This window comes from Scyliorhinus torazame, chromosome 6 (genome assembly GCF_047496885.1).
Source record: "Scyliorhinus torazame isolate Kashiwa2021f chromosome 6, sScyTor2.1, whole genome shotgun sequence".
Lineage (NCBI taxonomy): Eukaryota > Metazoa > Chordata > Chondrichthyes > Carcharhiniformes > Scyliorhinidae > Scyliorhinus > Scyliorhinus torazame.
The window spans coordinates 18,754,520-18,782,168 of record NC_092712.1 but is presented as its reverse complement, the minus strand read 5'-3'; the positions used below and the strand labels follow the sequence as shown (position 1 = coordinate 18,782,168).

At 75.1% G+C, this 27,649-nt stretch overlaps 1 protein-coding gene across 1 annotated transcript in view; it reads left to right on the top strand.

The window, feature by feature from the left end:
• Nucleotides 1-4,231: 4,231 nt before the first annotated feature.
• Nucleotides 4,232-27,649, top strand: part of adck5 (aarF domain containing kinase 5) — a 275,480-nt gene continuing 252,062 nt past the window's right edge. The window contains exon 1 of the mRNA XM_072507984.1: nucleotides 4,232-4,292. Within this exon, the coding sequence (XP_072364085.1) occupies nucleotides 4,269-4,292 (24 nt within the window). The 5' untranslated portion in view covers nucleotides 4,232-4,268. The remainder of the gene's footprint in view (nucleotides 4,293-27,649) is intronic.

Here is a 27,649-nt window from a genome sequence, read left to right as displayed (position 1 = left end):
GCGGGGCGCTGATGGGGGCGGGGCGCGGATGGGTGAGGGGGCGGGGCGCTGATGGGGGCGGGGCGCGGATGGGTGAGGGGGCGGGGCGCGGATGGGGGGGGCGGGGCGCGGATGGGGGGGAGGGGGTGCGGATGGGGACGGGGCGCGGGATGGGGGGGCGGGGCGCGGATGGGGAGGGGGGCGGGGCGCGGATGGGTGAGGGGGCGGGGCGCGGATGGGTGAGGGGGCGGGGCGCGGATGGGGGCGGGGAGCGGATGTGGGGGGGCGGGGCGCGGATGGGGGGGCGGGGCGCGGATGGAGGGGGCGGGGCGCGGATTGGTGAGGGGGCGGGGCGCGGATGGGGAGGGGGCGGGGCGCGGATGGGTGAGGGGGCGGGGGCGCGGATGGGGGGGGCGGGGCGCGGATTGGTGAGGGGGCGGGGCGCGGATGGGGGGGGCGGGGAGCGGATGTGGGGGGGCGGGGCGCGGATGGGGAGGGGGCGGGGCGCGGATGGGGAGGGGGCGGGGCGCGGATGGGTGAGGGGGCGGGGCGCGGATGGGTGAGGGGGGCGGGGCGCGGATGGGGGGGGCGGGGCGCGGATGGGTGAGGGGGCGGGGCGCGGATGGGTGAGGGGGCGGGGCGCGGATGGGGGGGCGGGGCGCGGATGGGTGAGGGGGCGGGGCGCGGATGGGTGAGGGGGCGGGGCGCGGATGGGTGAGGGGGCGGTGCGCGGATGGGGGGGCGGGGCGCGGATGGGTGAGGGGGCGGGGCGCGGATGGGGGGGGCGGGGCGCGGATTGGTGAGGGGGCGGGGCGCGGATGGGGGGGGCGGGGCGCGGATTGGTGAGGGGGCGGGGCGCGGATGGGGAGGGGGCGGGGAGCGGATGGGTGAGGGGGCGGGGCGCGGATGGGGGGGGCGGGGAGCGGATGTGGGGGGGCGGGGCGCGGATGGAGGGGGCGGGGCGCGGATGGGGGGGGCGGGGCGCGGATGGGTGAGGGGGCGGGGCGCGGATGGGGGGCGAGAAGCGAATGGGGGAGGGGGCGGGGCGCGGATGGGGAGGGGGCGTGGCGCGGATGGGAGGGGGCGGGGCGCGGATGGGAGGGGGCGGGGCGCGTATGGCGGCGGGGGCGGGGCGATGATGGGGGGGCGGGGCGATGATGAGGGGGGGCGGGTCGCGGATGAGGGGGGGCGGGTCGCGGATGAGGGGGGCGGGGCGATGATGAGGGGGCGGGGCGATGATGAGGGGGGGGCGGGGCGCGGATGAGGGGGGCGGGGCGCTGATGAGGGGGGGCGGGTCGCGGATGAGGGGGGCGGGTCGCGGATGAGGGGGGCGGGGCGAATATGAGGGGGGCGGGGCGCGGATGAGGGGGGCGGGGTGATGATGAGTGGGGGCGGGTCGCGGATGAGGGGGGCGGGGTGATGATGAGTGGGGGCGGGTCGCGGATGAGGGGGGCGGGGTGATGATGAGTGGGGGCGGGGCGCGGATAAGGGGGGCGGGTCGCGGGATGAGGGGGCGGGGTGATGATGAGTGGGGGCGGGGCGCGGATAAGGGGGGCGGGGCGCGGATAAGGGGGGCGGGGCGCGGATAAGGGGGGGCGGGTCGCTGATGAGGTGGGGCGGGGAGAGTGGTCAGGGAGGAGCGGGGCGCTGATGGGGGCGGGGCGATGATGAGGGGGGGGGCGGGGCGATGATGAGGGGGGCGGGGCGATGATGAGGGGGGCGGGGTCGACGATGAGCGGGGAGGGGTTCGGACGGGGGGGACGGGGCGTGGATGAGGGGGGGCAGGGTGCGTGGTCCGGGAGGAAGTGGGGCGCTGATGGGGGCGGGGGCGGGGCGCTGATGGGGACGGGGGCGGGGCGCTGATGGGGGCGGGGGCGGGGCGCGGATAGGGGGGGCGGGGCGCTGATGGGGGCGGGGCGATGATGAGGGGGGGCGGGTCCCGGGTGGAGGGGGCGGGGGCGATGATGAGGGGGCGGGGCGATGATGAGAGGGGCGGGGCGATGATGAGAGGGGAGGGTCGCGGATGAGGGGGCGGTCGCGGATGAGGGGGAGGGTCGCGGATGAGGGGGGCGGGGGCGATGATGAGGGGGGCGGGGCGATGATGAGGGGGGGCTGGTCGCGGATGAGGGGGGCGGGTCGCGGATGAGGGGGGGGCGGGACGCGGATGAGGGGGGGGCGGGTCGCGGATGAGGGGGGGCGGGGCGATGATGAGGGGGGCGGGGCGATGATGAGGGGGGCGGGGCGATCATGAGGGGGGGCGGGGCGCGGATGAGATGGGGGCGGGGCGCGGATGAGGGTGGCTGGTCGCGGTTGAGGGGGGCGGGGCGATGATGAGGGGGGCGGGGGCGATGATGAGGGGGGCGGGGCGATGATGAGGGGGGGCGGGGCGATCATGAGGGGGGGCGGGGCGCGGATGAGGGGGGGCGGGAGCGCGGATGAGGGTGGCTGGTTGCGGTTGAGGGGGGCGGGGAGATGATGGGGGGCGGGGCGATGATGAGGGGGGGCGGGTCGCGGATGAGGGGGGGGGGGCGGGTCGCGGATGAGGGGGGCGGGGCGATGATGAGGGGGGCGGGGCGCGGATGAGGGGGGCGGGGCGCGGATGAGGGGGCGGGGTGATGATGAGTGGGGGCGGGGCGCGGATAAGGGGGGCGGGTCGCGGATGAGGGGGGCGGGGTGATGATGAGTGGGGGCGGGTCGCTGATGAGGTGGGGCGGGGAGAGTGGTCAGGGAGGAGCGGGGCGCTGATGGGGGCGGGGGCGGGGCGATGATGAGGGGGGGCGGGGCGATGAAGAGGGGGTAGGGTCGCCGATGAGCGGGGAGGGGTTCGGACGGGGGGGGGACGGGGCGTGGATGAGGGGGGGCAGGGAGCGTGGTCCGGGAGGAGTGGGGCGCTGATGGGGGCGGGGGCGGGGCGCTGATGGGGCGGGGGCGGGGCGCGGATGAGGAGGGACGGGGCGCTGGTGGGGGCTGAGGGGGGCGGGTCGCGGATGGGGGGGCGGGTCGCGGATGGGGGGGCGGGGCGATGATGGGGGGGCGGGGCGATGATGAGGGGGGCGGGTCGCGGATGAGGGGGGCGGGTCGCGGATGAGGGGGGCGGGACGCGGATGAGGGGGGGCGGGGCGATGATGAGGGGGCGGGGCGATGATTAGGGGGGCGGCTCGCGGATGATGAGGGGGCGGGGCGATGATGAGGGGGGTCGGTCGCGGATGAGGGGGGCGGGGCGATGACGAGGGGGGGTGGGTCGCGGATGGGGGGGCGGGGCGCGGATGGGGGGGGCGGGGCGCGGATGAGGGGGGCGGGGCGATGACGAGTGGGGGGTGGGTCGCGGATGGGGGGGGCGGGTCGCGGATGAGGGGGGCGGGGCGCGGATGAGGGGGGGGCGGGACGCGGATGAGGGGGGGGCGGGTCTTGGATGAGGGGGGGCGGGGCGATGATGAGGGGGCGGGGCGATGATGAGGGGGGCGGGGCGCGGATGGGGGGGGCGGGGCGCGGATGAGGGGGGCGGGGCGATGACGAGGGGGGGTGGGTCGCGGATGGGGGGGCGGGTCGCGGATGAGGGGGGCGGGGCGCGGATGAGGGGGGGGCGGGACGCGGATGAGGGGGGGCGGGTCGCGGATGAGGGGGGGCGGGGCGATGATGAGGGGGCGGGGCGATGATGAAGGGGGGCGGGTCGCGGATGAGGAGGGGGCGGGGCGATGATGAGGGGGGGGCGGGGCGATGATGAGGGGGGGCGGGGCGCGGACCGGTGGGCGGGGGGGGCCGGGGAGGGGCGGGGAGGTGTGCGGACCGGGGGGCGGGGGAGGGGCGGGGCGCGGACCGGTGGGCGGGGGGGGCCGGGGAGGGGCGGGGAGGTGTGCGGACCGGGGGGCGGGGGAGGGGCGGGGCGCGGACCGGGGGCCGGGGGAGGGGCATGGCGCGGACCGGGGGGAGGGGCGATGATGAGTGGGGGGGCGGGTCGCGGATGAGGGGGGGGCGGGGCGATGATGAGGGGGGGCGGGGCGATGATGAGGGGGGGCGGGGCGATGATGAGGGGGGCGGGGCGATGATGAGGGGGGCGGGGGAGGGGCGGGGCGCGGACCGGGGGGCGGGGCGATGATGAGGGGGGGGCGGGTCGCGGATGAGGGGGGGCGGGGCGATGATGAGGGGGGGCGGGTCGCGGATGAGGGGGGGCGGGGCGATGATGAGGAGGGCGGGGCGATGATGAGGGGGGGCGGGGCGATGATGAGGGGGGCGGGGGAGGGGCGGGGCGCGGACCGGGGGGCGGGGCCGGTCGGCAGGCTGCTGGGAAGATGGCGAAGGAGGCGCTCCTCAAGGTAAAGCCGCTCATTGAACCTCTTTCGCACCGGCCGCTTTTTTGGCTGGACTCCCGTTGACCGCGAGGGCGCAGCGAGGCGGCTCAGCGCCGGGGGAAGGGCTCCAGACTCGGGTCCCTGCTGAGGGCAGCCGGGGGGGCAGCGCCCTGACTGTGCCCGGGGGGGGGCAGTGCTGGGGGGCAGCGCCCTGACTGTGCCCGGGGGGCAGTGCCCTGACTGTGCCCGGGGGGGGGCAGTGCCCTGACTGTGCCCGGGGGGGGCAGTGCCCTGACTGTGCCGGGGGGCAGTGCCCTGACTGTGCCCGGGGGGGGGCAGTGCCCTGACTGTGCCCGGGGGCAGTGCCCTGACTGTGCCGGGGGGCAGCGCCCTGACTGTGCTGGGGGGCAGCGCCCTGACTGTGCTGGGGGGCAGTGCTGGGGGGCAGCGCCCTGACTGTGCTGGGGGGCAGCGCCCTGACTGTGCCGGGGGGCAGCGCCCTGACTGTGCTGGGGGGCAGCGCCCTGACTGTGCTGGGGGGCAGTGCCCGGGGGGGCAGTGCCCTGACTGTGCCGGGGGGGCAGCGCCCTGACTGTGCCGGGGGGGCAGTGCCGGGGGGTAGTGCCCTGACTGTGCCGGGGGGGCAGCGCCCTGACTGTGCCGGGGGGGGCAGCGCCCTGACTGTGCCGGGGGGGCAGCGCCCTGACTGTGCCGGGGGGCAGTGCCCGGGGGGGCAGTGCCCTGACTGTGCCGGGGGGGGCAGCGCCCTGACTGTGCCGGGGGGCAGTGCCGGGGGGTAGTGCCCTGACTGTGCCGGGGGGCAGCGCCCTGACTGTGCCGGGGGGGCAGCGCCCTGACTGTGCCGGGGGGGCAGCGCCCTGACTGTGCCCGGGGGGGCAGTGCCCTGACTGTGCCGGGGGGGCAGTGCCCTGACTGTGCCGGGGGGGCAGTGCCCTGACTGTGCCGGGGGGCAGTGCCCTGACTGTGCCCCGGGGGGGGCAGTGCCCTGACTGTGCCGGGGGGGGGCAGTGCCCTGACTGTGCCCGGGGGGGGCAGTGCCCTGACTGTGCCCGGGGGGGGGCAGTGCCCTGACTGTGCCGGGGGGGGCAGTGCCTTGACTGTGCCCGGGGGGGGGCAGTGCCCTGACTGCGCCGGGGGGCAGTGCCCTGACTGCGCCGGGGGGCAGTGCCCTGACTGTGCCGGGGGGCAGTGCCCTGACTGTGCCCGGGGGGGCAGTGCCCTGACTGTGCCCGGGGGGGGCAGTGCCCTGACTGTGCCCGGGGGGGCAGTGCCCTGACTGTGCCCGGGGGGGGCAGTGCCCTGACTGTGCCGGGGGGGCAGTGCCCTGACTGTGCCGGGGGGGGCAGTGCCCTGACTGTGCCGGGGGGGCAGTGCCCTGACTGTGCCGGGGGGGCAGTGCCCTGACTGTGCCGGGGGGGCAGTGCCCTGACTGTGCCGGGGGGGGCAGTGCCCTGACTGTGCCGGGGGGGCAGTGCCCTGACTGTGCCGGGGGGGCAGTGCCCTGACTGTGCCCGGGGGGGGGCAGTGCCCTGACTGTGCCGGGGGGGCAGTGCCCTGACTGTGCCGGGGGGGCAGTGCCCTGACTGTGCCGGGGGGGCAGTGCCCTGACTGTGCCGGGGGGCAGTGCCCTGACTGTGCCCGGGGGGGGGCAGTGCCCTGACTGTGCCCGGGGGCAGTGCCCTGACTGTGCCGGGGGGGCAGTGCCCTGACTGTGCCGGGGGGCAGTGCCCTGACTGTGCCCGGGGGGGGGCAGTGCCCTGACTGTGCCCGGGGGCTGTGCCCTGACTGTGCCGGGGGGCAGCGCCCTGACTGTGCCGGGGGGGCAGTGCCCTGACTGTGCCGGGGGGGCAGTGCCCTGACTGTGCCGGGGGGGGCAGTGCCCTGACTGTGCCGGGGGCAGTGCCCTGACTGTGCCGGGGGGCAGTGCCCTGACTGTGCCGGGGGGGCAGTGCCCTGACTGCGCCGGGGGGGCAGTGCCCTGACTGTGCCGGGGGGGCAGTGCTCTGACTGTGCCGGGGGGCAGTGCCCTGACTGTGCCGGGGGGGCAGTGCCCTGACTGTGCCCGGGGGGGGCAGTGCCCTGACTGTGCCGGGGGGGCAGTGCCCTGACTGTGCCCGGGGGGGGCAGTGCCCTGACTGTGCCGGGGGGGCAGTGCCCTGACTGTGCCGGGGGGGCAGTGCTCTGACTGTGCCGGGGGCAGTGCCCTGACTGTGCCGGGGGGGCAGTGCCCTGACTGTGCCCGGGGGGGCAGTGCCCTGACTGTGCCGGGGGGGCAGTGCCCGGGGGGGCAGTGCCCTGACTGTGCCGGGGGCAGTGCCCTGACTGTGCCGGGGGGCAGCGCCCTGACTGTGCCCGGGGGGGGCAGTGCCCTGACTGTGCCCGGGGGGGTCAGTGCCCTGACTGTGCCCGGGGGGCAGTGCCCTGACTGTGCCCGGGGGGGCAGTGCCCTGACTGTGCCCTGACTGTGCCGGGGGGGCAGTGCCCTGACTGTGCCGGGGGGGCAGTGCCCTGACTGTGCCGGGGGGCAGTGCCCCTGACTGTGCCGGGGGGCAGTGCCGGGGGGCAGCGCCTTCACTGTGCTGGGGGGCAGTGCCCTGACTGTGCCCGGGGGGGCAGTGCCCTGACTGTGCCGGGGGGGCAGTGCCGGGGGCAGTGCCCTGACTGTGCCGGGGGGGGCAGTGCCCTGACTGTGCCGGGGGGGCAGCGCCCTGACTGTGCCCGGGGGGCAGTGCCCTGACTGTGCCCGGGGGGCAGTGCCCTGACTGTGCCCGGGGGGCAGTGCCCTGACTGCGCCGGGGGGGCAGTGCCGGGGGGCAGTGCCCTGACTGTGCCGGGGGGGCAGTGCCCTGACTGTGCCGGGGGGCAGCGCCCTGACTGTGCCCGGGGGGGGCAGCGCCCTGACTGTGCCCGGGGGGGCAGTGCCCTGACTGTACCGGGGGCAGTGCCCGGGGGGGTCAGTGCCCTGACTGTGCCGGGGGGGGCAGTGCCCTGACTGTGCCGGGGTCAGTGCCCTGACTGTGCCGGGGGGGTCAGTGCCCTGACTGTGCCGGGGGGGTCAGTGCCCTGACTGTGCCCGGGGGGGTCAGTGCCCTGACTGTGCCCGGGGGGGCAGTGCCCTGACTGTGCCGGGGGTCAGTGCCCTGACTGTGCCGGGGGGCAGTGCCCGGGAGGGCAGTGCCCTGACTGTGCCGGGGGGGCAGTGCCCTGACTGTGCCGGGGGGTCAGTGCCCTGACTGTGCCGGGGGGGGTCAGTGCCCTGACTGTGCCGGGGGGTCAGTGCCCTGACTGTGCCGGGGGGGCAGTGCTCTGACTGTGCCGGGGGGCAGTGCCCGGGGGGGCAGTGCCCTGACTGTGCCGGGGGGGCAGTGCCCTGACTGTGCCGGGGGTTCAGTGCCCTGACTGTGCCGGGGGGTCAGTGCCCTGACTGTGCCGGGGGGTCAGTGCCCTGACTGTGCCTGGGGGGGGGGCAGTGCCCTGACTGTGCCGGGGGGGGCAGTGCCCTGACTGTGCCGGGGGGGGGTCAGTGCCCTGACTGTGCCGGGGGGTCAGTGCCCTGACTGTGCCGGGGGGTCAGTGCCCTGACTCTGCCGGGGGGGGGCAGTGCCCTGACTGTGCCGGGGGGCAGTGCCCTGACTGTGCTGGGGGGCAGTGCCCTGACTGTGCCCGGGGGGCAGTGCCCTGACTGTGCCCGGGGGGGCAGTGCCCTGACTGTGCCCGGGGGGGCAGTGCCCTGACTGTGCTGGGGGGCAGTGCCCTGACTGCCCGGGGGGGCAGTGCCCTGACTGTGCCGGGGGGCAGTGCCCTGACTGTGCCCGGGGGGCAGTGCCCTGACTGTGCCCGGGGGGGCAGTGCCCTGACTGTGCTGGGGGGCAGTGCCCTGACTGTGCCCGGGGGGGCAGTGCCCTGACTGTGCCGGGGGGCAGTGCCCTGACTGTGCCGGGGGGCAGTGCCGGGGGGCAGTGCCCTGACTGTGCCGGGGGGGCAGTGCCCTGACTGTGCCCGGGGGGGCAGCGCCCTGACTGTGCCCGGGGGGTAGTGCCCTGACTGTGCCGGGGGGGCAGCGCCCTGACTGTGCCGGGGGGGCAGTGCCCTGACTGTGCCGGGGGGGCAGTGCCCTGACTGTGCCGGGGGGCAGTGCCCTGACTGTGCTGGGGGGCAGTGCCCTGACTGTGCCCAGGGGGGGCAGTGCCCTGACTGTGCCGGGGGGCAGTGCCGGGGGCAGTGCCCTGACTGTGCCGGGGGGGCAGTGCCCTGACTGTGCCCGGGGGGTAGTGCCCTGACTGTGCCGGGGGGGCAGCGCCCTGACTGTGCCCGGGGGGTAGTGCCCTGACTGTGCCGGGGGGGCAGTGCCCTGACTGTGCCGGGGGGGGCAGTGCCCTGACTGTGCCGGGGGGGGCAGTGCCCTGACTGTGCTGGGGGGGAGCAGTGCCCTGACTGTGCCGGGGGGGGGCAGTGCCCTGACTGTGCCCGGGGGGCAGTGCCCTGACTGTGCTGGGGGGGGCAGTGCCCTGACTGTGCCGAGGGGGGCAGTGCCCTGACTGTGCCGGGGGGCAGTGCCCTGACTGTGCCGGGGGGCAGTGCCCTGACTGTGCTGGGGGGGGGCAGTGCTGGGGGGCAGTGCCCTGACTGTGCCGGGGGGGCAGTGCCTTGACTGTGCCCGGGGGGGGCAGTGCCCTGACTGCGCCGGGGGGCAGTGCCCTGACTGCGCCGGGGGGCAGTGCCCTGACTGTGCCGGGGGGCAGTGCCCTGACTGTGCCCGGGGGGGCAGTGCCCTGACTGTGCCCGGGGGGGGCAGTGCCCTGACTGTGCCCGGGGGGGCAGTGCCCTGACTGTGCCCGGGGGGGGCAGTGCCCTGACTGTGCCGGGGGGGCAGTGCCCTGACTGTGCCGGGGGGGGCAGTGCCCTGACTGTGCCGGGGGGGCAGTGCCCTGACTGTGCCGGGGGGGCAGTGCCCTGACTGTGCCGGGGGGGCAGTGCCCTGACTGTGCCGGGGGGGCAGTGCCCTGACTGTGCCGGGGGGGCAGTGCCCTGACTGTGCCGGGGGGCAGTGCCCTGACTGTGCCCGGGGGGGGGCAGTGCCCTGACTGTGCCGGGGGGGCAGTGCCCTGACTGTGCCGGGGGGGCAGTGCCCTGACTGTGCCGGGGGGGCAGTGCCCTGACTGTGCCGGGGGGCAGTGCCCTGACTGTGCCCGGGGGGGGGCAGTGCCCTGACTGTGCCCGGGGGCAGTGCCCTGACTGTGCCGGGGGGGCAGTGCCCTGACTGTGCCGGGGGGCAGTGCCCTGACTGTGCCCGGGGGGGGGCAGTGCCCTGACTGTGCCCGGGGGCTGTGCCCTGACTGTGCCGGGGGGCAGCGCCCTGACTGTGCCGGGGGGGCAGTGCCCTGACTGTGCCGGGGGGGCAGTGCCCTGACTGTGCCGGGGGGGGCAGTGCCCTGACTGTGCCGGGGGCAGTGCCCTGACTGTGCCGGGGGGCAGTGCCCTGACTGTGCCGGGGGGGCAGTGCCCTGACTGCGCCGGGGGGCAGTGCCCTGACTGTGCCGGGGGGGCAGTGCTCTGACTGTGCCGGGGGGCAGTGCCCTGACTGTGCCGGGGGGGCAGTGCCCTGACTGTGCCCGGGGGGGGCAGTGCCCTGACTGTGCCGGGGGGGCAGTGCCCTGACTGTGCCCGGGGGGGCAGTGCCCTGACTGTGCCGGGGGGGCAGTGCCCTGACTGTGCCGGGGGGGCAGTGCTCTGACTGTGCCGGGGGCAGTGCCCTGACTGTGCCGGGGGGGCAGTGCCCTGACTGTGCCCGGGGGGGCAGTGCCCTGACTGTGCCGGGGGGCAGTGCCCGGGGGGGCAGTGCCCTGACTGTGCCGGGGGCAGTGCCCTGACTGTGCCGGGGGGCAGCGCCCTGACTGTGCCCGGGGGGGGCAGTGCCCTGACTGTGCCCGGGGGGGTCAGTGCCCTGACTGTGCCCGGGGGGCAGTGCCCTGACTGTGCCCGGGGGGCAGTGCCCTGACTGTGCCCTGACTGTGCCGGGGGGCAGTGCCCTGACTGTGCCGGGGGGGCAGTGCCCTGACTGTGCCGGGGGGCAGTGCCCTGACTGTGCCGGGGGGCAGTGCCGGGGGGCAGCGCCTTCACTGTGCTGGGGGGCAGTGCCCTGACTGTGCCCGGGGGGCAGTGCCCTGACTGTGCCGGGGGGGCAGTGCCGGGGGGCAGTGCCCTGACTGTGCCGGGGGGGCAGTGCCCTGACTGTGCCGGGGGGCAGCGCCCTGACTGTGCCCGGGGGGCAGTGCCCTGACTGTGCCCGGGGGGCAGTGCCCTGACTGTGCCCGGGGGGCAGTGCCCTGACTGCGCCGGGGGGGCAGTGCCGGGGGGCAGTGCCCTGACTGTGCCGGGGGGGCAGTGCCCTGACTGTGCCGGGGGGCAGCGCCCTGACTGTGCCCGGGGGGGCAGCGCCCTGACTGTGCCCGGGGGGGCAGTGCCCTGACTGTACCGGGGGCAGTGCCCGGGGGGGTCAGTGCCCTGACTGTGCCGGGGGGGCAGTGCCCTGACTGTGCCGGGGGGTCAGTGCCCTGACTGTGCCGGGGGGTCAGTGCCCTGACTGTGCCGGGGGGGTCAGTGCCCTGACTGTGCCCGGGGGGGTCAGTGCCCTGACTGTGCCCGGGGGGGCAGTGCCCTGACTGTGCCGGGGGTCAGTGCCCTGACTGTGCCGGGGGGCAGTGCCCGGGAGGGCAGTGCCCTGACTGTGCCGGGGGGGCAGTGCCCTGACTGTGCCGGGGGGTCAGTGCCCTGACTGTGCCGGGGGGGGTCAGTGCCCTGACTGTGCCGGGGGGTCAGTGCCCTGACTGTGCCGGGGGGGCAGTGCTCTGACTGTGCCGGGGGGCAGTGCCCGGGGGGGCAGTGCCCTGACTGTGCCGGGGGGGCAGTGCCCTGACTGTGCCGGGGGTTCAGTGCCCTGACTGTGCCGGGGGGTCAGTGCCCTGACTGTGCCGGGGGGTCAGTGCCCTGACTGTGCCTGGGGGGGGGGCAGTGCCCTGACTGTGCCGGGGGGGGCAGTGCCCTGACTGTGCCGGGGGGGGGTCAGTGCCCTGACTGTGCCGGGGGGTCAGTGCCCTGACTGTGCCGGGGGGTCAGTGCCCTGACTCTGCCGGGGGGGGGCAGTGCCCTGACTGTGCCGGGGGGCAGTGCCCTGACTGTGCTGGGGGGCAGTGCCCTGACTGTGCCCGGGGGGCAGTGCCCTGACTGTGCCCGGGGGGGCAGTGCCCTGACTGTGCCCGGGGGGGCAGTGCCCTGACTGTGCTGGGGGGCAGTGCCCTGACTGCCCGGGGGGGCAGTGCCCTGACTGTGCCGGGGGGCAGTGCCCTGACTGTGCCCGGGGGGCAGTGCCCTGACTGTGCCCGGGGGGGCAGTGCCCTGACTGTGCTGGGGGGCAGTGCCCTGACTGTGCCCGGGGGGGCAGTGCCCTGACTGTGCCGGGGGGCAGTGCCCTGACTGTGCCGGGGGGCAGTGCCGGGGGGCAGTGCCCTGACTGTGCCGGGGGGGCAGTGCCCTGACTGTGCCCGGGGGGGCAGCGCCCTGACTGTGCCCGGGGGGTAGTGCCCTGACTGTGCCGGGGGGGCAGCGCCCTGACTGTGCCGGGGGGGCAGTGCCCTGACTGTGCCGGGGGGGCAGTGCCCTGACTGTGCCGGGGGGCAGTGCCCTGACTGTGCTGGGGGGCAGTGCCCTGACTGTGCCCAGGGGGGGCAGTGCCCTGACTGTGCCGGGGGGCAGTGCCGGGGGCAGTGCCCTGACTGTGCCGGGGGGGCAGTGCCCTGACTGTGCCCGGGGGGTAGTGCCCTGACTGTGCCGGGGGGGCAGCGCCCTGACTGTGCCCGGGGGGTAGTGCCCTGACTGTGCCGGGGGGGCAGTGCCCTGACTGTGCCGGGGGGGGCAGTGCCCTGACTGTGCCGGGGGGGGCAGTGCCCTGACTGTGCTGGGGGGGAGCAGTGCCCTGACTGTGCCGGGGGGGGGCAGTGCCCTGACTGTGCCCGGGGGGCAGTGCCCTGACTGTGCTGGGGGGGGCAGTGCCCTGACTGTGCCGAGGGGGGCAGTGCCCTGACTGTGCCGGGGGCAGTGCCCTGACTGTGCCGGGGGGCAGTGCCCTGACTGTGCTGGGGGGGGGCAGTGCTGGGGGGCAGTGCCCTGACTGTGCTGGGGGGCAGTGCCCTGACTGTGCCGGGGGGGAGTGCCCTGACTGTGCTGGGGGGGCAGTGCCCTGACTCTGCTGGGGAGGCAGTGCCCTGACTGTGCCGGGGGCAGTGCCCTGACTGTGCCGGGGGGGCAGTGCCCTGACTGTGCCCGGGGGGCAGTGCCCTGACTGTGCCGGGGGGCAGTGCCCGGGGGGGCAGTGCCCTGACTGTGCCGGGGGGTCAGTGCCCTGACTGTGCCGGGGGGGGCAGTGCCCTGACTGTGCCGGGGGGTCAGTGCCCTGACTGTGCCGGGGGGGGGGAGTGCCCTGACTGTGCCGGGGGGGGTCAGTGCCCTGACTGTGCCGGGGGGTCAGTGCCCTGACTGTGCCGGGGGGTCAGTGCCCTGACTGTGCCGGGGGGTCAGTGCCCTGACTGTGCCGGGGGGTCAGTGCCCTGACTGTGCCGGGGGGGGGTCAGTGCCCTGACTGTGCCGGGGGGGGGGGAAGTGCCCTGACTGTGCCGGGGGGGGGCAGTGCCCTGACTGTGCCGGGGGGCAGTGCCCTGACTGTGCTGGGGGGCAGTGCCCTGACTGTGCCCGGGGGGCAGTGCCCTGACTGTGCCCGGGGGGGCAGTGCCCTGACTGTGCTGGGGGGCAGTGCCCTGACTGTGCCCGGGGGGGGCAGTGCCCTGACTGTGCCGGGGGGCAGTGCCCTGACTGTGCCGGGAGCAGTGCCGGGGGGCAGTGCCCTGACTGTGCCGGGGGGGCAGTGCCCTGACTGTGCCCGGGGGGGCAGCGCCCTGACTGTGCCCGGGGGTAGTGCCCTGACTGTGCCGGGGGGGCAGCGCCCTGACTGTGCCGGGGGGGCAGTGCCCTGACTGTGCCGGGGGGGGCAGTGCCCTGACTGTGCCAGGGGCAGTGCCCTGACTGTGCTGGGGGGCAGTGCCCTGACTGTGCCCGGGGGGGCAGTGCCCTGACTGTGCCGGGGGGCAGTGCCGGGGGGCAGTGCCCTGACTGTGCCGGGGGGGCAGTGCCCTGACTGTGCCCGGGGGGTAGTGCCCAGACTGTGCCGGGGGGGCAGCGCCCTGACTGTGCCCGGGGGGTAGTGCCCTGACTGTGCCGGGGGGGCAGCGCCCTGACTGTGCCGGGGGCAGTGCCCTGACTGTGCTGGGGGGCAGTGCCCTGACTGTGCCCGGGGGGGGCAGTGCCCTGACTGTGCCGGGGGGCAGTGCCGGGGGCAGTGCCCTGACTGTGCCGGGGGGGCAGTGCCCTGACTGTGCCCGGGGGGTAGTGCCCTGACTGTGCCGGGGGGGCAGTGCCCTGACTGTGCCGGGGGGGCAGTGCCCTGACTGTGCCGGGGGGGCAGTGCCCTGACTTTGCCGGGGGGGGCAGTGCCCTGACTGTGCTGGGGGGGAGCAGTGCCCTGACTGTGCCGGGGGGGGGCAGTGCCCTGACTGTGCCCGGGGGGCAGTGCCCTGACTGTGCTGGGGGGGGCAGTGCCCTGACTGTGCCGAGGGGGGCAGTGCCCTGACTGTGCCGGGGGCAGTGCCCTGACTGTGCCGGGGGGCAGTGCCCTGACTGTGCTGGGGGGGGGGCAGTGCTGGGGGGCAGTGCGCTGACTGTGCTGGGGGGCAGTGCCCTGACTGTGCCGGGGGGGGAGTGCCCTGACTGTGCTGGGGGGGCAGTGCCCTGACTCTGCTGGGGGGGCAGTGCCCTGACTCTGCTGGGGGGGCAGTGCCCTGACTGTGCCGGGGGGGCAGTGCCCTGACTGTGCCCGGGGGGCAGTGCCCTGACTGTGCCGGGGGGCAGTGCCCGGGGGGGCAGTGCCCTGACTGTGCCGGGGGGTAAGTGCCCTGACTGTGCCGGGGGGGGGCAGTGCCCTGACTGTGCCGGGGGGTCAGTGCCCTGACTGTGCCGGGGGGGGGAGTGCCCTGACTGTGCCGGGGGGGGTCAGTGCCCTGACTGTGCCGGGGGGTCAGTGCCCTGACTGTCCCGGGGGGTCAGTGCCCTGACTGTGCCGGGGGGTCAGTGCCCTGACTGTGCCTGGGGGTCAGTGCCCTGACTGTGCCGGGGGGGGGTCAGTGCCCTGACTGTGCCGGGGGGGGGGCAGTGCCCTGACTGTGCCGGGGGGGGGCAGTGCCCTGACTGTGCCGGGGGGCAGTGCCCTGACTGTGCTGGGGGGCAGTGCCCTGACTGTGCCCGGGGGGCAGTGCCCTGACTGTGCCCGGGGGGGCAGTGCCCTGACTGTGCTGGGGGGCAGTGCCCTGACTGTGCCCGGGGGGGGCAGTGCCCTGACTGTGCCAGGGGGCAGTGCCCTGACTGTGCCGGGAGCAGTGCCGGGGGGCAGTGCCCTGACTGTGCCGGGGGGGCAGTGCCCTGACTGTGCCCGGGGGGGCAGCGCCCTGACTGTGCCCGGGGGGTAGTGCCCTGACTGTGCCGGGGGGGCAGCGCCCTGACTGTGCCGGGGGGGCAGTGCCCTGACTGTGCCGGGGGGGCAGTGCCCTGACTGTGCCGGGGGGCAGTGCCCTGACTGTGCTGGGGGGCAGTGCCCTGACTGTGCCCGGGGGGGCAGTGCCCTGACTGTGCCGGGGGGCAGTGCCGGGGGGCAGTGCCCTGACTGTGCCGGGGGGTCAGTGCCCTGACTGTGCCCGGGGGGTAGTGCCCAGACTGTGCCGGGGGGGCAGCGCCCTGACTGTGCCCGGGGGGTAGTGCCCTGACTGTGCCGGGGGGGCAGCGCCCTGACTGTGCCGGGGGGCAGTGCCCTGACTGTGCTGGGGGGCAGTGCCCTGACTGTGCCCGGGGGGGGCAGTGCCCTGACTGTGCCGGGGGGCAGTGCCGGGGGCAGTGCCCTGACTGTGCCGGGGGGGCAGTGCCCTGACTGTGCCCGGGGGGTAGTGCCCTGACTGTGCCGGGGGGGCAGTGCCCTGACTGTGCCGGGGGGGCAGTGCCCTGACTGTGCCGGGGGGGGCAGTGCCCTGACTGTGCCGGGGGGGCAGTGCCCTGACTGTGCTGGGGGGGAGCAGTGCCCTGACTGTGCCGGGGGGGGGCAGTGCCCTGACTGTGCCCGGGGGGCAGTGCCCTGACTGTGCTGGGGGGGGCAGTGCCCTGACTGTGCCGAGGGGGGCAGTGCCCTGACTGTGCCGGGGGCAGTGCCCTGACTGTGCCGGGGGGCAGTGCCCTGACTGTGCTGGGGGGGGGCAGTGCTGGGGGGCAGTGCCCTGACTGTGCTGGGGGGCAGTGCCCTGACTGTGCCGGGGGGCAGTGCCCTGACTGTGCTGGGGGGGCAGTGCCCTGACTCTGCTGGGGGGGCAGTGCCCTGACTCTGCTGGGGGGGCAGTGCCCTGACTGTGCCGGGGGCAGTGCCCTGACTGTGCCGGGGGGGCAGTGCCCTGACTGTGCCCGGGGGCAGTGCCCTGACTGTGCCGGGGGGCAGTGCCCGGGGGGCAGTGCCCTGACTGTGCCGGGGGGTCAGTGCCCTGACTGTGCCGGGGGGGGGCAGTGCCCTGACTGTGCCGGGGGGTCAGTGCCCTGACTGTGCCGGGGGGGGGGAGTGCCCTGACTGTGCCGGGGGGGGGTCAGTGCCCTGACTGTGCCGGGGGGTCAGTGCCCTGACTGTGCCGGGGGGTCAGTGCCCTGACTGTGCCGGGGGGGGCAGTGCCCTGACTGTGCCGGGGGGGCAGTGCCCTGACTGTGCCGGGGGGGGCAGTGCCCTGACTGTGCCGGGGGGCAGTGCCCTGACTGTGCCGGGGGGCAGTGCCCTGACTGTGCCCGGGGGGCAGTGCCCTGACTGTGCCCGGGGCGGCAGTGCCCTGACTGTGCTGGGGGGCAGTGCCCTGACTGTGCCCGGGGGGGGCAGTGCCCTGACTGTGCCGGGGGGCAGTGCCCTGACTGTGCCGGGGGGCAGTGCCGGGGGGCAGTGCCCTGACTGTGCCGGGGGGGCAGTGCCCTGACTGTGCCCGGGGGGTAGTGCCCTGACTGTGCCGGGGGGGCAGCGCCCTGACTGTGCCGGGGGGGCAGTGCCCTGACTGTGCCGGGGGGGCAGTGCCCTGACTGTGCCGGGGGGCAGTGCCCTGACTGTGCTGGGGGGCAGTGCCCTGACTGTGCCCGGGGGGGCAGTGCCCTGACTGTGCCGGGGGGCAGTGCCGGGCGCCGGTACCCTGACTGTGCCGGGGGGGCAGTGCCCTGACTGTGCCCGGGGGGTAGTGCCCTGACTGTGCCGGGGGGGCAGCGCCCTGACTGTGCCCGGGGGGCAGTGCCCTGACTGTGCCGGGGGGGCAGCGCCCTGACTGTGCCGGGGGGGCAGTGCCCTGACTGTGCCGGGGGGGGGCAGTGCCCTGACTGTGCTGGGGGGGAGCAGTGCCCTGACTGTGCCGGTGGGCAGTGCCCTGACTGTGCCGGGGGGGGGGGCAGTGCCCTGACTGTGCTGGGGGGCAGTGCCCTGACTGTGCCCGGGGGGGGCAGTGCCCTGACTGTGCCGGGGGGCAGTGCCGGGGGGCAGTGCCCTGACTGTGCCGGGGGGGCAGTGCCCTGACTGTGCCCGGGGGGTAGTGCCCTGACTGTGCCGGGGGGGCAGCGCCCTGACTGTGCCCGGGGGGTAGTGCCCTGACTGTGCCGGGGGGGCAGCGCCCTGACTGCCGGGGGGGGGCAGTGCCCTGACTGTGCCGGGGGGGGCAGTGCCCTGACTGTGCTGGGGGGGAGCAGTGCCCTGACTGTGCCGGGGGGGGGCAGTGCCCTGACTGTGCCCGGGGGGCAGTGCCCTGACTGTGCTGGGGGGGGCAGTGCCCTGACTGTGCCGGGGGGGGCAGTGCCCTGACTGTGCCGGGGGGCAGTGCCCTGACTGTGCCGGGGGGCAGTGCCCTGACTGTGCTGGGGGGGGGCAGTGCTGGGGGGCAGTGCCCTGACTGTGCTGGGGGGCAGTGCCCTGACTGTGCCGGGGGGGAGTGCCCTGACTGTGCTGGGGGGGCAGTGCCCTGACTCTGCTGGGGGGGCAGTGCCCTGACTGTGCCGGGGGCAGTGCCCTGACTGTGCTGGGGGGGCAGTGCCCTGACTGTGCTGGGGGGCAGTGCCCTGACTCTGCTGGGGGGGCAGTGCCCTGACTCTGCTGGGGGGGCAGTGCCCTGACTGTGCCGGGGGGCAGTGCCCTGACTGTGCCGGGGGGCAGTGCCCTGACTGTGCCGGGGGGCAGTGCCGGGGGGCAGCGCCCTGACTGTGCCGGGGGGCAGTGCCCTGACTGTGTCGGGGGGCAGTGCCCTGACTGTGCTGGGGGGGGCAGTGCTGGGGGGCAGTGCCCTGACTGTGCCGGGGGGGCAGTGCCCTGACTGTGCCGGGGGGGCAGTGCTCTGACTGTGCCGGGGGGTCAGTGCCCTGACTGTGCTGGGGGTCAGTGCCCTGACTGTGCTGGGGGGCAGTGCCCTGACTGTGCTGGGGGGCAGTGCCCTGACTGTGCTGGGGGGCAGCGCCCTGACTGTGCCGGGGGGCAGCGCCCTGACTGTGCCGGGGGGCAGCGCCCTGACTGTGCCGGGGGGCAGTGCCCTGACTGTGCTGGGGGGCAGTGCCCTGACTGTGCTGGGGGGCAGTGCCCTGACTGTGCCGGGGGGGCAGTGCCCTGACTCTGCTGGGGGGCAGTGCCCTGACTGTGCTGGGGGGCAGTGCCCTGACTGTGCCGGGGGGGCAGTGCCCTGACTGTGCTGGGGTGGGGCAGTGCTGGGGGGCAGCGCCTTGACTGTGCCGGGGGGGCAGTGCCCTGACTGTGCTGGGGGGCAGAGCCTTGACTGTGCCGGGGGGCAGTGCCCTGACTGTGCTGGGGGGCAGCGCCTTGACTGTGCCGGGGGGGGGCAGTGCCCTGACTGTGCTGGGGGGCAGCGCCTTGACTGTGCCGGGGGGGGGCAGTGCCCTGACTGTGCCGGGGGGCAGTGCCCTGACTGTGCCCGGGGGGGCAGTGCCCTGACTGTGCCGGGGGGCAGTGCCGGGGGCAGCGCCCTGACTGTGCCGGGGGGCAGTGCCCTGACTGTGCCGGGGGGGGGCAGTGCCCTGACTGCCGGGGGGGCAGTGCCCTGACTGTGCCCGGGGGGGGCAGTGCCCTGACTGTGCCGGGGGGCAGTGCCGGGGGGCAGCGCCCTGACTGTGCCGGGGGGCAGTGCCCTGAGTGTGCTGGGGGGCAGTGCCCTGACTGTGCCGGGGGGCAGTGCCCTGACTGCTGGGGGGGGGGCAGTGCCCTGACTGTGCTGGGGGGGGGCAGTGCTGGGGGGCAGTGCCCTGACTGTGCCGGGGGGGCAGTGCCCTGACTGTGCTGGGGGGCAGCGCCTTGACTGTGCTGGGGGGCAGAGCCTTGACTGTGCCGGGGGGGCAGTGCCCTGACTGTGCCGGGGGGGGGCAGTGCCCTGACTGTGCCGGGGGGGGCAGTGCCCTGACTGTGCTGGGGGGCAGAGCCTTGACTGTGCCGGGGGGGCAGTGCCCTGACTGTGCTGGGGGGCAGCGCCTTGACTGTGCCGGGGGGGGGGCAGTGCCCTGACTGTGCTGGGGGGCAGTGCCCTGACTGTGCCGGGGGGGCAGTGCCCTGACTGTGCCGGGGGGGGGCAGTACCCTGACTGTGCTGGGGGGCAGTGCCCTGACTGTGCTGGGGGGCAGCGCCTTGACTGTGCTGGGGGGGGGGCAGTGCCCTGACTGTGCCGGGGGCAGTGCCCTGACTGTGCTGGGGGGCAGTGCCCTGACTGTGCCGGGGGGGCAGTGCCCTGACTGTGCCGGGGGCAGTGCCCTGACTGTGCCGGGGGGCAGTGCCCTGACTGTGCCGGGGGGCAGTGCCGGGGGGCAGCGCCCTGACTGTGCCGGGGGGCAGTGCCCTGACTGTGCTGGGGGGCAGTGCCCTGACTGTGCCGGGGGGGCAGTGCCCTGACTGTGCCGGGGGGGGGCAGTGCCCTGACTGTGCTGGGGGGCAGCGCCTTGACTGTGCCGGGGGGCAGTGCCCTGACTGTGCTGGGGGCAGCGCCTTGACGGTGCCAGGGGGCAGTGCCGGGGGGCAGCGCCCTGACTGTGCTGGGGGGGGCAGTGCCCTGACTGTGCTGGGGGGGGGCAACGCCTTGACTGTGCCGGGTGGGGGGGGCAGTGCCCTGACTGTGCCGGGGGGCAGCGCCCTGACTGTGCCGGGGGGAAGCGCCTTGACTGTGCCGGGGGAAGCGCCCTGACTGTGCCGGGGGGAAGCGCCTTGACTGTGCCGGGGGAAGCGCCTTGACTGTGCCGGGGGGCAGTGCCGGGGGGCAGCGCCCTGACGGTGCCGGGGGGCAGCGCCCTGACTGTGCCGGGGGAAGCGCCCTGACTGTGCCGGGGGGCAGCGCCCTGACTGTGCTGGGGGGCAGTGCCCTGACTGTGCCGGGGGGCAGCGCCTTGACGGTGCCGGGGGGCAGCGCCCTGACTGTGCTGGGGGGCAGTGCCCTGACTGTGCTGGGGGGGCAGTGCCCTGACTGTGCTGGGGGGCAGTGCCCTGACTGTGCCGGAGGGCAGCGCCTTGACGGTGCCGGGGGGCAGCGCCCTGACTGTGCCGGGGGGCAGCGCCTTGACGGTGCCGGGGGGCAGCGCCCTGACTGTGCCGGGGGGCAGCGCCCTGACTGTGCTCGGTGCGGGCAGCGCCCTGGCTGCACTCGGTGCGGGCAGCGCCCTGGCTGTACTCGGTGCGGGCAGCGTCCTGGCTGTGCTCGGTGCGTCCTGACTGTGCTCGGTGTGGGCAGCGTCCTGACTGTGCTCGGTGCGGGCATCGTCCTGACTGTGCTCGGTGCGGGCAGCGTCCTGACTGTGCTGGGTGCGGGCAGCGTCCTGACTGTGCTCGGTGCGGGCAGCGTCCCGACTGTGCTCGGTGCGGGCTGCGTCCTGGCTGTGCTCGGTGCGGGCAGCGTCCTGACTGTGCTGGGTGCGGGCAGCGTCCTGGCTGTGCTGGGTGCGGGCAGCGTCCTGGCTGTGCTCGGTGCGGGCAGCGTCCTGGCTGTGTTCGGTGCGGGCAGCGTCCTGGCTGTGCTCGGTGCGGGCAGAGCCCTGACTGTGCTCGGTGCGGGCAGCGCCCTGACTGTGCTCGGTGCGGGCAGCGTCCTGGCTGTGCTCGGTGCGGGCAGCGTCCTGGCTGTGCTCGGTGCGGGCAGCGTCCTGGCTGTGCTCGGTGCGGGCAGCGTCCTGGCTGTGCTCGGTGCGGGCAGCGTCCTGGCTGTGCTCGGTGCGGGCAGCGTCCTGGCTGTGCTCGGTGCGGGCAGCGTCCTGACTGTGCTCGGTGCGGGCAGCGTCCTGGCTGTGCTCGGTGCGGGCAGCGTCCTGACTGTGCTCGGTGCGGGCAGCGTCCTGACTGTGCTCGGTGCGGGCATCTTCCTGACTGTGCTCTGTGCGGGCAGCGCCCTGACTGTGCTCGGTGCGTCCTGACTGTGCTCGGTGAGGGCAGCGTCCTGACTGTGCTCGGTGCGGGCAGCGTCCTGACTGTGCTCGGTGCGGGCAGCGTCCTGACTGTGCTGGGTGCGGGCAGCGTCCTGGCTGTGCTCGGTGCGGGCAGCGTCCTGGCTGTGTTCGGTGCGGGCAGCGTCCTGGCTGTGCTCGGTGCGGGCAGCGTCCTGGCTGTGCTCGGTGCGGGCAGAGCCCTGACTGTGCTCGGTGCGGGCAGCGCCCTGACTGTGCTCGGTGCGGGCAGCGTCCTGGCTGTGCTCGGTGCGGGCAGCGTCCTGGCTGTGCTCGGTGCGGGCAGCGTCCTGGCTGTGCTCGGTGCGGGCAGCGTCCTGGCTGTGCTCGGTGCGGGCAGCGTCCTGGCTGTGCTCGGTGCGGGCAGCGTCCTGGCTGTGCTCGGTGCGGGCAGCGTCCTGGCTGTGCTCGGTGCGGGCAGCGTCCTGGCTGTGCTCGGTGCGGGCAGCGTCCTGGCTGTGCTCGGTGCGGGCAGCGTCCTGACTGTGCTCGGTGCGGGCAGCGTCCTGACTGTGCTCGGTGCGGGCAGCTTCCTGACTGTGCTCGGTGCGGGCAGCGCCCTGACTGTGCTCGGTGCGGGCAGCGCCCTGACTGTGCTCGGTGCGGGCAGCGCCCTGACTGTGCTCGGTGCGGGCAGCGCCCTGGCTGTGCTCGGTGCGGGCTGCGTCCTGGCTGTGCTCGGTGCGTCCTGACTGTGCTCGGTGCGGGCAGCGTCCTGACTGTGCTCGGTGCGGGCAGCGTCCTGACTGTGCTCGGTGCGGGCAGCGCCCTGACTGTGCTCGGTGCGGGCAGCGCCCTGACTGTGCTCGGTGCGGGCAGCGTCCTGACTGTGCTCGGTGCGGGCAGCGCCCTGACTGTGCTCGGTGCGGGCAGCGTCCTGACTGTGCTCGGTGCGGGCAGCTTCCTGACTGTGCTCGGTGCGGGCAGCGCCCTGACTGTGCTCGGTGCGGGCAGCGCCCTGACTGTGCTCGGTGCGGGCAGCGCCCTGACTGTGCTCGGTGCGGGCAGCGCCCTGGCTGTGCTCGGTGCGGGCTGCGTCCTGGCTGTGCTCGGTGCGTCCTGACTGTGCTCGGTGCGGGCAGCGTCCTGACTGTGCTCGGTGCGGGCAGCTTCCTGGCTGTGCTCGGTGCGTCCTGGCTGTGCTCGGTGCGGGCAGCGTCCTGACTGTGCTCGGTGCGGGCAGCGTCCTGACTGTGCTCGGTGCGGGCAGCGTCCTGACTGTGCTCGGTGCGGGCAGCGTCCTGTCTGTGCTGGGTGCGGGCAGCGTCCTGACTGTGCTCGGTGCGGGCAGCGTCCTGGCTGTGCTCGGTGCGGGCAGCGTCCTGACTGTGCTCGGTGCGGGCAGCGTCCTGTCTGTGCTGGGTGCGGGCAGCATCCTGACTGTGCTCGGTGCGGGCAGCGTCCTGACTGTGCTCGGTGCGGGCAGCGTCCTGACTGTGCTCGGTGCGGGCAGCGTCCCGACTGTGCTCGGTGCGGGCAGCGTCCTGACTGTGCTCGGTGCGGGCAGCGTCCTGACTGTGCTCGGTGCGGGCAGCGTCCTGACTGTGCTCGGTGCGGGCAGCGTCCTGGCTGTGCTGGGCGCGGGCAGCGTCCTGGCTGTGCTCGGTGCGGGCAGCGTCCTGACTGTGCTCGGTGCGGGCAGCGTCCCGACTGTGCTCGGTGCGGGCAGCGTCCCGGCTGTGCTCGGTGCGGGCAGCTTCCTGGCTGTGCTCGGTGCAGGCAGCGTCCTGGCTGTGCTCGGTGCGGGCAGCGCCCTGACTGTGCTCGGTGCGGGCAGCATCCTGACTGTGCTGGGTGCGGGCAGCGTCCTGACTGTGCTCGGTGCGGGCAGCGTCCTGGCTGTGCTCGGTGCGGGCAGCGTCCTGGCTGTGCTCGGTGCGGGCAGCGTCCTGACTCTGCTCGGTGCGGGCAGCTTCCTGACTGTGCTCGGTGCGGGCAGCGTCCTGACTGTGCTCGGTGCGGGCAGCGCCCTGACTGTGCTCGGTGCGGGCAGCGTCCTGACTGTGCTGGGTGCGGGCAGCGTCCTGACTGTGCTGGGTGCGGGCAGCGTCCTGACTGTGCTCGGTGCTGGCAGCGTCCTGACTGTGCTGGGTGCGGGCAGCGTCCCGAGTGTGCCGGGTGCGGGCAGCGTCCCGACTGTGCTGGGTGCGGGCAGCGTCCCGACTGTGCTGGGTGCGGGCAGCGTCCCGACTGTGCTGGGTGCGGGCAGCGTCCTGACTGTCCTGGGTGCGGGCAGCATCCTGACTGTGCTGGGTGCGGGCAGCGTCCTGACTGTGCTGGGTGCGGGCAGCGTCCTGACTGTGCTGGGTGCGGGCAGCGTCCTGACTGTGCTGGGTGCGGGCAGCGTCCTGACTGTGCTGGGTGCGGGCAGCGTCCTGACTGTGCTGGGTGCGGGCAGCGTCCTGACTGTGCTGGGTGCGGGCAGCGTCCTGACTGTGCTGGGTGCGGGCAGCGTCCTGACTGTGCTGGGTGCGGGCAGCGTCCTGACTGTGCTGGGTGTGGGCAGCGTCCTGACTGTGCTGGGTGCGGGCAGCGTCCTGGCTGTGCTGGATCCGGGCAGCGTCCCGGCTGTGCTCGGTGCGGGCAGCGTCCTGGCTGTGCTCGGTGAGGGCAGCGTCCTGGCTGTGCTCGGTGCGGGCATCGCCCTGACTGTGCTCGGTGCGGGCAGCGCCCTGACTGTGCTCGGTGCGGGCAGCGTCCTGACTGTGCTGGGTGCGGGCAGCGTCCCGACTGTGCTGGGTGCGGGCAGCGTCCCGACTGTGCTGGGTGCGGGCAGCGTCCTGACTGTGCTCGGTGCGGGCAGCGTCCCGACTGTGCTGGGTGCGGGCAGCGTCCCGACTGTGCTGGGTGCGGGCAGCGTCCCGGCTGTGCTGGGTGCGGGCAGCGTCCCGACTGAGCTGGGTGCGGGCAGCGTCCCGGCTGTGCTGGGTGCGGGCAGCGTCCCGACTGAGCTGGGTGCGGGCAGCGTCCCGACTGTGCTCGGTGCGGGCAGCGTCCCGACTGTGTTCGGTGCGGGCAGCGTCCCGGCTGTGCTGGGTGCGGGCAGCGTCCCGGCTGTGCTGGGTGCGGGCAGCATCCTGACTGTGCTCGGTGCGGGCAGCGCCCTGGCTGTGCTCGGTGCGGGCAGCGTCCTGACTGTGCTGGGTGCGGGCAGCGTCCTGACTGTGCTCGGTGCGGGCAGCGTCCTGACTGTGCTGGGTGCGGGCAGCGTCCCGACTGCGCTGGGTGCGGGCAGCGTCCCGACTGTGCTGGGTGCGGGCAGCGTCCCAACTGTGCTGAGTGCGGGCAGCGTCTTGACTGTGCTGGGTGCGGGCAGCGTCCCAACTGTGCTGGGTGCGGGCAGCGTCCCGACTGTGCTGGGTGCGGGCAGCGTCCCGACTGTGCTGGGTGCGGGCAGCGTCCCGACTGTGCTGGGTGCGGGCAGCGTCCCGACTGTGCTGGGTGCGGGCAGCGCCCTGGCTGTGCTGGGTGCGGGCAGCGTCCCGACTGTGCTGGGTGCGGGCTGCGTCCTGACTGTGCTCGGTGCGGGCAGCGTCTTGGCTGTGCTCGGTGCGGGCAGCGTCCTGGCTGTGCTCGGTGCGGGCAGCGTCCTGACTGTGCTCGGTGCGGGCATCGTCCTGACTGTGCTGGGTGCGGGCTGCGTCCTGACTGTGCTCGGTGCGGCCATCGTCCTGACTGTGCTGGGTGCGGGCAGCGTCCTGACTGTGCTGGGTGCGGGCAGCGTCCTGACTGTGCTGGGTGCGGGCAGCGTCCTGACTGTGCTGGGTGCGGGCAGCGTCCAGACTGTGCTGGGTGCGGGCAGCGTCCCGACTGTGCTGGGTGCGGGCAGCGTCCCGACTGTGCTGGGTGCGGGCAGCGTCCCGACTGTGCTGGGTGCGGGCAGCGTCCCGACTGTGCTGGGTGCGGGCAGCGTCCTGACTGTGCTGGGTGCGGGCAGCGTCCTGACTGTGCTGGGTGCGGGCAGCGTCCTGACTGTGCTGGGTGCGGGCAGCGTCCTGACTGTGCTCGGTGCGGGCAGCGTCTTGACTGTGCTGGGTGCGGGCAGCGTCCTGACTGTGCTGGGTGCGGGCAGCGTCCCGGCTGTGCTCGGTGCGGGCAGCGTCCCGACTGTGCTGCGGGCAGCGTCCCGACTGTGCTGGGTGCGGGCAGCGTCCTGATTGTGCTGGGTGCGGGCAGCGTCCTGACTGTGCTCGGTGCGGGCAGCGTCCCGACTGTGCTGGGTGTGGGCAGCGCCCAGGCTGTGCTGGGTGCGGGCAGCGTCCCGACTGTGCTGGGTGCGGGCAGCGCCCTGACTGTGCTGGGTGCGGGCAGCTTCCTGACTGTGCTGGGTGCGGGCAGCGTCCCTGACTGTGCTGGGTGCGGGCAGCGCCCTGACTGTGCTGGGTGCGGGCAGCGCCCTGACTGTGCTGGGTGCGGGCAGCTTCCTGACTGTGCTGGGTGCGGGCAGCGTCCTGACTGTGCTGGGTGCGGGCAGCGTCCTGACTGTGCTGGGTGCGGGCAGCGTCCTGACTGTGCTGGGTGCGGGCAGCGTCCAGACTGTGCTGGGTGCGGGCAGCGTCCCGACTGTGCTGGGTGCGGGCAGCGTCCTGACTGTGCTGGGTGCGGGCAGCGTCCCGACTGTGCTGGGTGCGGCCAGCGTCCTGACTGTGCTGGGTGCGGGCAGCGTCCTGACTGTGCTGGGTGCGGGCAGCGTCCTGACTGTGCTGGGTGCGGGCAGCGTCCTGACTGTGCTGGGTTCGGGCAGCGTCCTGACTGTGCTGGGTGCGGGCAGCGTCCTGACTGTGCTGGGTGCAGGCAGCGTCCTGACTGTGCTCGGTGCGGGCAGCGTCTTGACTGTGCTGGGTGCGGGCAGCGTCCCGACTGTGCTGCGGGCAGCGTCCCGACTGTGCTGGGTGCGGGCAGCGTCCTGACTGTGCTGGGTGCGGGCAGCGTCCTGACTGTGCTGGGTGCGGGCAGCGTCCCGACTGTGCTGGGTGCGGGCAGCGTCCCGACTGTGCTGGGTGCGGGCAGCGTCCCGACTGTGCTGGGTGCGGGCAGCGTCCCGACTGTGCTGGGTGCGGGCAGCGTCCTGGCTGTGCTCGGTGCGGGCATCGTCCTGACTGTGCTGGGTGCGGGCAGCGTCCTGACTGTGCTGGGTGCGGGCAGCGTCCTGACTGTGCTGGGTGCGGGCAGCGTCCTGACTGTGCTGGGTGCGGGCAGCGTCCTGACTGTGCTGGGTGCGGGCAGCGTCCTGACTGTGCTGGGTGCGGGCAGCGTCCAGACTGTGCTGGGTGCGGGCAGCGTCCCGACTGTGCTGGGTGCGGGCAGCGTCCTGACTGTGCTGGGTGCGGGCAGCGTCCCGACTGTGCTGGGTGCGGGCAGCGTCCTGACTGTGCTGGGTGCGGGCAGCGTCCTGACTGTGCTGGGTGCGGGCAGCGTCCTGACTGTGCTGGGTGCGGGCAGCGTCCTGACTGTGCTGGGTGCGGGCAGCGTCTTGACTGTGCTGGGTGCGGGCAGCGTCTTGACTGTGCTGGGTGCGGGCAGCGTCCCGACTGTGCTGCGGGCAGCGTCCCGACTGTGCTGGGTGCGGGCAGCGTCCTGACTGCTGGGTGCGGGCAGCGTCCCGACTGTGCTGGGTGCGGGCAGCGTCCCGACTGTGCTGGGTGCGGGCAGCGTCCCGACTGTGCTGGGTGCGGGCAGCGTCCCGACTGTGCTGGGTGCGGGCAGCGTCCCGACTGTGCTGTGTGCGGGCAGCGTCCCGACTGTGCTGGGTGCGGGCAGCGTCCCGACTGTGCTGGGTGCGGGCAGCGTCCCGACTCTGCTGGGTGCGGGCAGCGTCCTGGCTGTGCTGGGTGCGGGCAGCGTCCTGACTGTGCTGGGTGCGGGCAGCGTCCTGGCTGTGCTCGGTGCGGGCATCGTCCTGACTGTGCTGGGTGCGGGCAGCGTCCTGACTGTGCTGGGTGCGGGCATCGTCCTGACTGTGCTGGGTGCGGGCAGCGTCCTGACTGTGCTCGGTGCGGGCAGCGTTCCGACTGTGCTGGGTGCGGGCAGCGTCCCGACTGTGCTGGGTGCGGGCAACGTCCCGACTCTGCTGGGCGCGGGCAGCGTCCCGACTGTGCTGGGTGCGGGCAGCGTCCCGACTGTGCTGGGTGCGGGCAGCGTCCCGACTGTGCTGGGTGCGGGCAGCGTCCCGGCTGTGCTCGGTGCGGGCAGCGTCCCGGCTGTGGTCGGTGCGGGCAACGTCCTGACTGTGCTCGGTGCGGGCAGCGTCCTGACTGTGCTCGGTGCGGGCAGCGGCCTGACTGTGCTCGGTGCGGGCAGCCTCCTGGCTGTGCTCGGTGCGGGCAGCGGCCTGACTGTGCTAGGTGCGGGCAGCGGCCTGGCTGTGCTCGGTGCGGGCAGCGGCCTGGCTGTGCTCGGTGCGGGCAGCGCCCTGGCTGTGCTCGGTGCGGGCAGCGCCCTGACTGTGCTCGGTGATGGTAGCCTCCTGGCTGTGCTGGGTGCGGGCAGCCTCCTGGCTGTGCTGGGTGCGGGCAGCATCCTGACTGTGCTGGGTGCGGGCAGCGTCCTGACTGTGCTCGGTGCGGGCAGCGTCCTGGCTGTGCTGTGTGCGGGCAGCGTCCTGGCTGTGCTGGGTGCGGGAAGCCTCCTGACTGTGCTGAGTGCGGGCAGCCTCCTGACTGTGCTCGGTGCGGGCAGCATCCTGACTGTGCTCGGTGCGGGCAGCATCCTGGCTGTGCTCGGTGCGGGCAGCATCCTGACTGTGCTGGGTGCGGGCAGCATCCTGGCTGTGCTCGGTGCGGGCA